The 13,762-nt window shown below is 33.4% G+C and overlaps 1 protein-coding gene across 1 annotated transcript in view; it reads right to left on the bottom strand.

Moving 5' to 3' along the window:
• Positions 1–568: 568 nt before the first annotated feature.
• LOC143235507 (tachykinin-like peptides receptor 86C) overlaps positions 569–13,762 on the bottom strand; it is a 65,971-nt gene continuing 52,777 nt past the window's right edge. The window contains exon 5 of the mRNA XM_076473712.1: positions 569–2,890. Coding sequence (XP_076329827.1) covers positions 2,692–2,890 — 199 coding nt within the window. The 3' untranslated portion in view covers positions 569–2,691. The remainder of the gene's footprint in view (positions 2,891–13,762) is intronic.

Raw genomic sequence — 13,762 nt, 5'->3', positions numbered from 1 at the left:
CTTTGCGCGAAATAAAAAACAAACAAACAAATTTCTTCCACTATATTTATCGCTACCAGTTGAGTAACCGAGAACAGCGTCAAATCATACGTTTTAATTTTATTTAAGAAGTGTGTGAAAAGTGTAAAAAAAAAACGACTTAACAGCTTAAAGTTCTGCAAAAGCAGATAGATGTACACGTTACAGATACAGTCTAATCAAACTAATATCGTAAATATATTGATATCAGTCTTATACGGTATCGTAAGAACAAAAGTAATAACGGCGAAACAGAAATGTAGGACAAGTGAGTTGGTGCAAAACAGCCGAAACGAAGGAGAAACGACTTTTCGTTATTTTTAATACATTTAAAAAACAATATATTAACAAGAAAACACAACTGACTCCGTTGAAAAAGTGGCAGTAGAGAGTTAACATAATTCAGAATTAGTGATGTAATTCCGTATCACCAATACAAAAATTTTATTAATATATAGTTTTTAGAATGATACAAATGTATTTTAAAAAGTAAGTCATTCGTTGAAGACACTCATGAAAATTAATTACAAATTATGCCAAACAAAGGAATTTGTATTCATAGAGTCTCGAACATTGATGAGTAGCACAAACTTAAATCATGTGTTAAATGTTCAAAACAGTTCCATAATTATTATACTTACGAATTTACTATTAGTAATATGTGAGAATATTTTCATAATGCATTTTGTAAAAAAGATTTGTAATTAATGTTTAATTTTAACGCGTTCTTAAATCGAAGTACTGACAGTAAGTTACACCTCGTCCGTTTTTTGTTTGTTTGAACATCTTTAATCAATTCTTATAACAATAAATGGTGATAATTTATTCACGTTGGACAGTGTGCAGAAGACATTTTGAACGGCTGGCGCAGACATTCGCAATCTAACCATTCTCTGGAGTAATTATTTACTGTTCTCATTTCTAAGATATTCAGGTACTATGAATATATATGTGACCTAAATAATTGATTTTTTCTATAATTTCTCACCACTTAACTCTTAGCAAGTGTCTCATACAGTTTATTTTTCATAATTAGAAAGATGAGCCTTTTGATGAAGACTATATGCTAGGGTTCGATTTTTCAACATGACCAAAGATATGTCATCAGGACTTTGGGTGAAACATCATAAGATGCCAAAATTAGTTGGATAACACATTCTTCACGTCAGCAAAAAAATTTAAGTGCTTGTGAAACGTCTCTTTTCGTTTTTAAAGATGTCTCATTATCTACAGGTATTTATATGTCTCAATGGGATTCGCGCCCAACTCCCAAAATGCAGTGCGCTTCACACTACCCTATTAACATACGTAAAACTGGCCCAACGCATTTGGGCTAATTTTCTTCTACCTATCATTACCTCAAGCACTACAGCTTTAAGAATTCTTGGAATAATGTACCATTTACTCGTTTTGACCCTTTTGTAATTTTCACGTTTATGGACAGTACATTTCACAGCCCATACGGATGCTTCTTCTGTTTCAGCTGGACAACATGGCATGCTTTAATCACAGCGAACTTTTTGCCAGAGTGATTTTAGTTGGTTTGTTGACATCGTGATAAAAAACGTTTACCGTGTTCTGTCATGATTTTTTCATTGAATTGAAAAAATTGCAAATTTTGTACTTATGTTTAGAAAATCGCACATGACAAAGAACTGTAATTTCTTAACGCACTGATTTTATGTAATTCTACCAGCCAACGACTGTTTTCTCTCTTACATTTATGTATCTCAAGTCATATTTGTTTCTTACACAACATATGATATTAGATTACTTCACTGAGATCACTTGTATAGCATTTCTCACTTTCAAAGGATGTCACACATTCTTATTACCCTATGTGACCTATGTTTAAGATAATACTTTTTACAATTTTATTTATTTCTATATTTCGTGTAGGTCGAGTACCTTTCACGACAATATATGATGATTTAGGTGTGAACTTAAGATATAGTTAATTTAATCGTATACTGATATTAATAAGATTAACCCAACAATGATACTGATGAAACAAAACTAAACGAATGATTATGTTAGTAAGTTAAACCTGACATACTTGTTGATAAGTGCTGCTAAGACGAATATATGTTTCGTATTTTTATGTCGGTTTCAACAATTGATTTATGCGCACTTTCACACGGTAGACACTTTTACTTTAATGTGTAATAATTTTAAATTCAAAACAGCAAATAGAATACTGATAATAATATCAAGGACTCTATGAACAACCATCATATTATAAACCGCTGATGATGCTATAGAGGGATATTTTAAAACTTATGGCGAATTAAAAACAGTAACGAGTAATCGATTAAACTGTTTAGTTTGATATCAGTTATGGTTCGAAAATCTTGATAAACAGATTTACTGCAAAGTAGGATAAGCAGTATTCTCTTCTTAAATAATTTGAGCTTCACAGAACGTTTTGACGATAACATTTAGAGAAATATAAAGTAAATAAATAACTTATTTGAACGCATATCTAAGTTAATAAAAATTAAAACTTACCACGAACTATTTGATTTGAACAATCACATTAAAAACTGTCTTAATCAGGAGAGAGAGAACTACAGAACTCTGGTGGGTAACATTTAAATTCTACTATGGATAGAAAGATTCTGGTGGGTTTAAAATAAGAAACGTGTACTCAGATTGGATATCTATCTCGGCCAATTATACATCGTCAATCAAATCGTTGGTTTTCATCTTGTTTACTTCACAAGCTTTTGAAAGCGTAGATTTTCTCACAATGGTTCTTGTGAAAGATCTCAATCTGGTCGCAGAGCCTTCGATAGAGCTTCTTGCCGGGCAGGGAACGTTTTCTCTGGTTTTCCGAAAACAATACAAAACTTTACGAAAATACCGCTTAAATCTGGAAGTAAAAAACAACAAAATTAGTTTTAAAGACATAAAAGACTTAAAAAGATTTTCCATATCGTGATTTATAACGCATCGTTCCTTCACGAGTTTCCACTAAGTGGGATATTTATAGTTTAAAAGCGATAGAAAATAATAAAATAAGAGTATTAGCACGTGATAGAGCGTAGTAAAATATGTGTTATGAATGTTAACAATAAATGTGTATATGTTTTACTAACTAGTGATTATCAATGGTCGTTATGTGTAAATTGGAGGAGATATAGCTTGAATGCTTAACTGTCGTCGTACGCATGAAACGTTCTCAAAAAACATATAATAACGCATTTCACAAACTTAACGACTTTATTACGTTAGCCTATACTTTGATCCACTATTATGAGCAATACATTTACAGTTAACTTGGCGTTACGTACAGTGGATAATGAGCAATAAAACAGTAATGAAAACAGACAATACGAAACTTTCTGGGATCTTTACGATACTGGTATTCTTTTGAAAATTCACGATGCACAAGACTGGAAGTAATAACAACGCTGTTCTAGTTCCCCTGGGTGGACTTAGCAGATAGCCCGATGTGGCTTTGCCATACGAAAACACACACACACTCAGCTCCAGCACACGTACCGAATTATAAGTTCGAGTAGAATCAAGCGTGTCTACTTCGAAAAAAAATCTGATTGTATACGCTAATTCCCTCATTATCCCTCAGTATTTCATCGAATTTACAACGCTATAAACCGGGTTTCGATACCTGTGATGGACAGAGCATAGATAGTCCAAAGTGCAGCTTTGTGCTCAACAACAAGTAAAACAGTGGTCATTAAGCAATATATAACTAATATAGGATAATCGTATGACAATTATCATTCCATTATATGTTAATTATGCTCTATTATCATATTGCAATAACAAGAGAGAATAATACAATAATTGTAAGAAACAATAATTCATTGTCATTTATATGCGTGATTAAGATCTGACCGAAAAATTTTTTTTTTACTTCATAGCACGAGGCCTGGCATGGCCAGGTGGGTTAAGGCACTCGATTTGTAATTCGAGGGTCACGGGTTCGAATCCCCGTCACACCAAACATGCTCGCCCTTTCAGCCGTAAGAGCTTTATAATGTGACGGTCAATTCCACTATCCATTCGTAGCCCAAGAGATGGTGATGGATGGTGATGACTAGTTGCCTTCCCTCTAGTTTAACACTGCAAAATTAGGGACGGCTAGCGCAGATAGCCCTCGTGTAGCTGTGCGCCAAATTCAAAAACAAACAAAATCATAGCACGAGCAAGACTAATTTTATTCATTCCTTCAACATCTTTCAAACTATTTTTAAGTTACGAAGGCTTAACTTATCATCATTTATAATAATGTAATTATAAAACGAAATGTGTAGTAAACGCTCCCTCTATTCGCTGCTGCATGTTACACACTTTAAATCACGGATAGAAAAGTATTCAATCATGTGTCAGTTTTTGTCGAAATGTTGTCCTGTTTGTTGGTTTGTCATTAATGTTTTAATAGATCTAATCTGTATCTTGCCTTGCCACTACGTTTGCGGTTTGTTTGTCTTATGAAAAGCTGTTAGCATTTTCATCATATCACACAATAAACCAGACAATGTTCAAACGATGGTTAATTCTGACAAACGACTGTTGCTCGAAAGTTAACCTTTGTTTTTTTTTTCCCGGTGGTTTGTCTAGCCTGATCCTTCATTTTCCATAATCCAACTCTTCATCGACTTGGGTTTCTTATATTCATTAGTACAATTGTCTGGAAAGAAGGTATTTGATATAGAATGCTTTAAACGATGAATCACACCATGTACCAGTATTATATGTACAATGTTTAGACACAGTTAGTCTAAATAAAGTCTTTTTTTTGATACAGAATGTTTTAAACGATGAATCATACCATATAGCAATATTATATGTACGATGTTTAGACACAGTTAGTCTAAATAAAGTCTTAAGTCATACAACTCTTTTCTTGCACAGTACAGGTTTCCAAAATGGAGTCTATGTAATAACATTTAAATTCTATCTTATTTTTTTGCATATTGTTCCTGATTAAGTCCTAACGGACAATACCAGAAATCAACAGACCGGCTGAGAAATAATAACAATAAGACTTGTTGTTGGTCTTTCTAGTGCAGAAACTACACAATTGGATATTTGGGCTCAGTCCGCCGCGTCAAAGGCCCAGCATGGCCAGGTGGTTAAGGCACTCGACGGTCGCGGGTTCGAATCCCCGTCATACCAAACATGTTCGCCCTTTCAGCCATGGGGAAATTATAATATGTGACGCTCAATCCCACTATTCGTTGATAAAAGAGCAGCCCAAGAGTTGGCGGTGGGTGGTCATAACTAAGTGCCTTCCATCTAGTCTTGCACTGCTAAATTAGGGACGGCTAGCGCAGATAGCCCTCGTGTAGCTTTGTGCGAAATTTAAACCAAACCAAATCGCCGCGTGCAACCAACCCCGAATCTAGGTGTTGTAAGTCTGAAAACTTACCACTGAGCCACCAGTCTAGAACTATTATATTCTTCAGACATGCTTTGACATAGGAAATGTTAAGTCATTAGTTGAATCGCATAATCAAGGCAACGTTGCAATGCTGTATATACTAGTATTTTGTTTCTCTCTTCCTGCAATCGAGCAATTCACCAAAAGTTTCTTTTTGTCACTCGGGAATTTTTGTTGGATTCAACTAAACGAAAACCAAAACCATTGTTTGAAAACAAAACATACTAGATGAAGACATTCTTTTAGGATCGAATTGAAATGAAAATCACGTCAAAAATTACAAAAATTTAAATGTAATTAAAATATTCCTTAACATTTTATCAATCATAAAAATTCCGCGTTTGGAGACATCTGGGGTCATAATACTCCGGAATTAAAATTATAGGTTTGGCATATAGGTTAGAGCTAGTCTAGGTATATGATATCATAATTGAATTAAACTGATTGAAATAAAGCAGATCATATTTGTATAGCCCCCCGCTAGTACAGCGGTAAATCTACGGATTTACAACGCTAAAATCAGGGGTTCGATTCCCCTCGGTGAGCACAGCAGATAGTCCGATGTGGCTTTGCTATACGAAAAACACAAACACACACTCCTATTTGTATTATAATAAAAATGTTATATTGTTACTTAACATGTGAACTTAGGAAAGCTGATTAAACTTCGTGAAGTATTATTGGGATTATGGCCGAGAACATCACTAACAATGAAGTTACCCAATTGATGTATTGAAATCTTTATAAGTAAAAACATAAGAACAATAAAATTAATGTAGCTCCATTTATTGCTAGACTGACTTTTAGGCCTGATTCATGTAAGTGGCTAGACGTGAAAGTAGTTATGAAGCTTATATGCAAAAACGGCTCGTTTGGGTTGAGAAAATATTTTACATAGAAGTGTGGTCAGCTTCCGGTCAGTTACCTCTTTCTTTGTAAACCTGACGATGACCGAAGAAGGTCGAAACGTTATTCACTCTTCTATGTAAAATATTTTCTCAACCCAAACGAGCCGTTTTTGCATATATATTTCTCTACAAGTGGGTTTTCTCGACATCACTGAGTTATGAAGTTATTTTAGTAATTTAATTTTTTTTTATTTCATGACAGTTCACGGAAGTTTCTGATGGTTCACTGGAGATGAAGCAAAATGTATGTTTTACAAGATTGTACAAAGTCAATTTGTGAATTTCTCTTCAGGTTTTACTACACGATGGTTTTTTAACAATGGGAGTCAATAGTAACTTCTCCTTACCGGAAATTATTATAAATTGACCATCTCATTGTCCGAAATTGGCTATAAAATACCCATCCTACTGTACGTTTATAAAGTCCAGACGTTTTTAGTGCCAGTTTATAGCTCTAGCTTTAAAACAACTAGTTTGTTTCAATATACCAATTTGTTGGAAAAATCACGTAACAATTTGTAATAAAAATACAAGTGGCAAAATGGATAACCACTAATATAATAAAAAGTGGACAAAGATTTTAGTCTGCGCATTAGAACATAACGTATTAACGTTGTTACCGAGTAATCGCTTTCTTCCAGTTCGCAACAAAAAAAAATGTGTTACTTCGGCTTAACTTAAAAATGTGTAATAACGTAACTTTCATCATGCTATGTAAATGTAATAACGTAACTGTCATCATGTTATGTGAGTGTAATAACGTAACTTTCATCATGCTATGTAAATGTAATAACGTAACTGTCATCATGCTATGTGAGTGTAATAACGTAACTGTCATCATGTTATGTGAGTGTAATAACGTAACTGTCATCATGCTATGTAAATGTAATAACGTAACTGTCATCATGTTATGTGAGTGTAATAACGTAACTTTCATCATGCTATGTAAATGTAATAACGTAACTGTCATCATGCTATGTGAGTGTAATAACGTAACTTTCATCATGCTATGTAAATGTAATAACGTAACTGTCATCATGTTGTGTGAGTGTAATAACGTAACTTTCATCATGCTATGTAAATGTAATAACGTAACTGTCATCATGTTATGTGAGTGTAATAACGTAACTGTCATCATGCTATGTGAGTGTAATAACGTAACTGTCATCATGCTATGTGAGTGTAATAACGTAACTGTCATCATGCTATGTGAGTTTAATAACGTAACTGTCATCATGCTATGTGAGTGTAATAACGTAACTGTCATCATGCTATGTGAGTGTAATAACGTAACTGTCATCATGCTATGTGAGTGTAATAACGTAACTGTCATCATGCTATGTGAGTGTAATAACGTAACTGTCATCATGCTATGTGAGTGTAATAACGTAACTGTCATCATGCTATGTGAGTGTAATAACGTAACTGTCATCATGTTATGTGAGTGTAATAACGTAACTTTCATCATGCTATGTAAATGTAATAACGTAACTGTCATCATGTTATGTGAGTGTAATAACGTAACTTTCATCATGCTATGTAAATGTAATAACGTAACTGTCATCATGTTATGTGAGTGTAATAACGTAACTGTCATCATGCTATGTGAGTGTAATAACGTAACTGTCATCATGTTATGTGAGTGTAATAACGTAACTGTCATCATGCTATGTGAGTGTAATAACGTAACTGTCATCATGCTATGTGTGTGTAATAACGTAACTGTCATCATGCTATGTGAATAACGTAACTGTCATCATGCTATGTGAGTGTAATAACGTAACTGTCAACTTGCTATGTGAGTGTTGTAACGTAACTGTTTAATCATGCTATGTGAGTGTAATAACGTAACTTACATCATAGCTATGTGAATGTAATAACGTAAATTTGTTATGTTTTCACATACATGTTTTATTTATCAAAATAAAATAATTCTGTGTGATCGTACAAGTACAGAATACGTCATTACACAGTAAATCAGATGTTATTTAGTTAATGTTTAGGTCTGACAAACGATAGTTGCTCAAAAGGTTAAACACTTTTGTTATTTTCTTTTATAATCCAACTTGTCACTTACACGGATTTTTCTCGTTATTTACACTGTGATCCTGGTTACAAAGCTCTAGGACTTGAAATGTCTTAGATGCTTAAGCATGGCACCGAATTACAAAGAATAATTAGTGAATCTCCACACTCTTCACTTGTTTAACCATATCTGAGTTTAACATCTGTGAACTCGTTTTTTTCCGGATTGGTCAAAGTAAATCAAACCAGTATGAAATAAACACTACAAATAACTAATTGTACACAATCGTTTAAAGTCTCTTACTTCTCACTGCATATTTCAAGTTGTGTTATGTTATTCATGATGCTCATACCACTGTTGTAAATGGTTAAACATTTTTGTTTTGTTTTGAATTTCGCGCAAAACTACACGAGAGCTACCTGCGCTAGCCTTCCCTAATTTAGCAGTGTAAAACTAGAGGAAAGGCAGCTATTCATCACCACCCACCGCCAACTCTTGGGCTACTCATTTACCAACGAATACTGGGATTGACCGTCACATTATAACGCCCCCACGGCTGAAAGGTGAGCATGTTTGGTGTGACGGGGATTCGAACCCGCGACTCTTGGATTGCGAGTCGAGTTCCTTAACCACCTGGCCATGCCGGGCCTAGATTTGAAGTGTTTATTGTTGTACCGCTTGGTTTTGTAGTATTTAATATATAACTATATTGGGTGTGTGTGTTTTTTTTTTGGTAAAGTCACATCGGGCTATCTGCTGAGCCTACCGAGGGGAATCGAACCCCTAAATTTAGCATTATAAATCCGTAGACTTACCGCTGTACTAACGGGGGGGGCAACTATATTGGATATTTTAATTTAAACTTCTATAATGATAACATTTTACTCAAAGTGTTTCATATAGAACATTTTGTGTTACGTTAGAAACTTTTATGGTGTTAACATGGTGTGGCATCTGGTTTTGTGATGATAATATACACATTCTAATATGTTGCTAAGTCTGTAGTGACAAAGATCTCATTTCTTTATGTTATTAAATTTCGTGGTGTAACAAAGACACAGTTAGCGTCGTTAGTAAATTTGGTAGTGATAATTTCTTGTCTAAGGTTATAAGTAACTTTTCGTGGTTACAACAGTGTATCATGCTACTGTGTAACGTAATTGTTCTGGTAGTAACATTATTTAACCTTGTATTCTGTTGAGGTACCAGTTATCTGCTTGTAAACGTATGGAACACGAATTACCAAATGAAACTCCAGTTATTATGTCATTACGTGTAACACATGTATTTTGTAAAAGGGAAAAATGATATGTCACACGATCAATTATTCCAACCTTCATCCAATGTTATCTTTAGTCACGTAGTTGCTACAAACTATGAAAACAAATGTGTATTAAGAAAAATATTATTAGAAAGAAAAAAATCCAAAAATAATAGTAATAAATAAGATATCATACTTTTTGACATGCATTAACAATGACATTTTATTGAATTATATAATTATATCTGTGCATATACTGTTTCAAACAAACCAGTGTGCTTTCTGAAAAATGTCTACTTGCAAATTTATATATAAATATATTTGTTTCTACATGATAAAGTTCTGTTTATTATTTTAGTGAGCAAAATTACTTTATCATTAGAATATATTGCACGCTATACTTTTACACTAATTTGGGAATTTATCTTTTAATGTTATTCAAGTGTTAAGTTTCGATTAACTTAAAATGTAGGATTAAAAGAAAGGGTAGACACTAAAATGATTAATGAAGTAGCAAGTGTTTCGCATAAATGCACTTTTAACAGAATATCTGAAAAGGAATTTTGTAATTATCCGTCACAAAACACTTTGCGAGGAGTTTCACAAGCAGAAATGCATGGTGAGTTATCTACCTCAATGATTGACTTTTCAAGTTACATGGTATCTTTACTGTTCATTATGGACCACCTAATAATAGTTACTAAGATAGAAACTGCAGTCGACACATAACTTACAGACACATAATAATTAGAAAAGTCATAATCATTCGCGTATCTGTTAATTTTGAGATAAATAATTACTAATCGACGTTGTTTTTTTTCCTTCTTTATTTTTATTATCAAAATAGCATCATTTCAAACGATTTAATAAATAGTACTTGTCACATTAGATTAGGGAACCAGTTCAAAACTGATTAACACTAAGTGTACTGTTAAGATGATGTTTTATGACGTTTAATAAAAAGTTTTAATACATTAGATTTGTTGCGTTATGTTTCTAAGTCTCATTAACTTTAATTTTAGCTCCGCTTTAGCAAAAATCCTATCTATTTATGTGTAACATCAATAGTATGTATTCTCCTTATGTTCGTAGGTGAAGCTGCAGTGTGATTGCCATCCTCAAATTACGATGTGCTTAAAGTAAGTTCAACAAAACCTTCATAACAAAAAACAACTGATCGGCACTAAAAATTAGATAAAATATATAAAATTACGTATTCGGTTTTATTAAACGTATACATAAACTTGCGTAAAATTCCGTTAAAAATTATGGAAGATCACTGGAAACCAAAGCTATTCCGTACAAAACTGTCAATAGGCAAAAGAAATATAGAATTTTCTTTCACAGAAACATGTTACATATTGTTCCTGAATCCACTACACGTAGCTAAGCAAACGTGCTAGATACTGGTACCTTTAGATAAAAGGTTAAAACATACGATGATCATGTGATTGCATAAACACGTGTTCTACTTCCTAGAAAAAGTCGTCATTTATCCCTACAAATAACTGTTATCTTTAGTTTGTGTAAACAAAGGCATCTTTGTAGTAATTCCCATGCATTTATTTACGCTAATTTTAAATTTATTTTTCCACAGACGTTGATGGATGCAAATGCATTTTCGCGTCTTCGATTACATGAGTCTTCTCAGCTTTCCCATTCGAATCCGACCTAGCTTGACGTCATAATGATGTGGATGATGTGGTGTCACATACATAACGCCATACCTGATCATCATTATCTGTGTTTTAATAATGTTATAAAATATAGTGAAAAGCAGTTTGGTTAGTTTATTAAAATAAATACAAGATTTTTCTCCATAAGCTTAATACGAATTTTGAAAAGAATTAAATGCTAAAAAGTATAGTAACTTTAAAGCCCAAAGCTACATAATAGGTTATCTGTGCTCTACAAACCACAGGTAACGAAACTCAATTTTCAGAATCTTATGTCTGCAGACTTTCACTGGGGGAAGGGACAAATATCAAAAGAGCATTCTTAAACTTCACGCAAGATGTTTATGCTTGTTTGTTTTTGAACATTGCGCAAAGCTACACAAGAGCTATCACCGTTAGCCTTTCCTAATTTTACAGTGTACGACTAGAGAGAAGGAAGTTAGTCATCACCACCTACCGCCAACTCTTGGGCTACTTTTTTACCAACGAATAGTGGTATTGATCGTAATATATTAAAACGCCACCACGGCTGAAAGGGCGAGTATGTTTGGTGTGATGGGGATTCGAATACGCGACTCTCATGTCGGGCCAAGATGTTTATGAGTTCTTACGCATTGATAAAAACACTAAGGGTGTTTTTTGATTTATAGTAGACATTTGATACGCTAACAAATAAAATATTACTAAATGAAAATGGAAACTCTGAGAATAAAAGACACTGAATTAAAATAGTTGAAACCAATAACAAAACTTGTAAAAATAAATATCTTTACTGATATAAATATAATAATTTTTAGTGTTCCACGTGATTCTGTGAATCAATTTTTATAACATAAACATAAAGTTGAATTGTAAAATCACGAAGTTTGCCGATGAAACATTATTGGCATTTAGCTTTGCTTGTACAGAATAGCTAAAGTTTCGAATTAAGAAACACGTAAACAAAGTAGAAATTGATTTTTGAAAACATATTAGCTATTAACATAACCAAAATAATAAGAACGTTTTTGATTTGAAAATAAATAAAGCTACAAATATAAGTGATTTTAAGATGTGCAGTCACAACAGTGGGTGTTTAAGTAGTAATAATGATTGTAAACGTTTGCAAATCAGGAAACACATATTATAAAAATATTAGGACTTACTAATTAGTTCGAATTTAAGCTCGAAACAGCATGTTTAGGATTTGGCAAAGACATCAGGAATTATGTCCATTAAAGTCTATTATTAGAAAATATTGTTAATTATGTAGACGTTAAGAATTCTTTATTTCTGATTAGTGCAAGTAACAGTTCATTACGCGAGTTATGTATGGAGAGGAATTTATTCAACTATGCTAAAATTAATTGTTTTATTACAGAACAATACCATAAAAATATATCCTGTGACAATAAAAGATAAAAATAATTTATAACAGATATATTTTGCTTACTGTATTTCATTTGAGAAACTTATTATTCGTGTTATTATTTATAAATAATAGAAGTTATTAATTACAAGTTTTTCCTCATTGATTAGCTATAAATATACTGAAAAAAATTAATGAAGCTAATTGTCGTAACATCAAAATTAAATAACTATTAATATTCGTCACGAACGCGTTAAATTTGTTTTTAGAATTTCGCGCAAACCTACTTAAGGACTATTTGTGCCAGCTGTTCCTAATTTAGCAGTGTAAGACTAGATCGAAGACAACTAGTCCTTCCTACCCACCGCCAACTCTTAGGTTACTCTTTTACCAATGAATAGTGGGATTGAACATCACATTATAACGCCGCTACGGCTGAAAGGGAGAGCATGTTTGGTAGGACCGGGATTCGAATTCGCGACCCTCATATTACGAGTCGAGCGCCTTAACCACTTAGCCATGCCGGGCTTTTGGAGAAAGTAATAATCTTATAACTACAAAATTGCATTTTAAACTATATTATTTGTAACTTACGGCCCGGCATGACCAAGTGTGTTAAGGCGTTCGACTCGTAATCCGAGGGTCGCGGGTTCGAATCCCGGTAGCACCAAACATGCTCGCCCTTTTAGCCGTGAGGGCGTTATAATATGACGGTCAATACCACTATTCGTTGGTAAAAGAATAACCCAAGAGTTGGCGGTGGGTGGTGATGACTAGCTGCCTTCCCTTTAGTCTTACACTGCCAAATTAGAGACTACTAGCGCAGATAGCTCTCGAGTAGCTTTGCGCGAAATTCAAAAACAAACAAACAAACATTATAATTTACTTGCACAGATGTCGCTCTGTAGCCGACTGTTTGTGCCTGTAATTACTGATCGTAGTATTTATACATCTTTCGGAAAACTTTATAAAAACTGGAGGTTTGCTAACAATAAAGGGATTTTTTTAGAAAAGGTGTTCAGATTGTGCTGATATAAACTGTAACGTTCTTATAAATTAAAAGTATTCTTTACTGAAAAAAATTGTTTTTAACGGCTCCAGTTTTTTAGTATTGT

This window comes from Tachypleus tridentatus, chromosome 12 (genome assembly GCF_004210375.1).
Source record: "Tachypleus tridentatus isolate NWPU-2018 chromosome 12, ASM421037v1, whole genome shotgun sequence".
NCBI classification, from domain to species: domain Eukaryota; kingdom Metazoa; phylum Arthropoda; class Merostomata; order Xiphosura; family Limulidae; genus Tachypleus; species Tachypleus tridentatus.
Note: the sequence above shows the minus strand (reverse complement) of the source record. Positions and strands in the feature narration are given on the sequence as shown.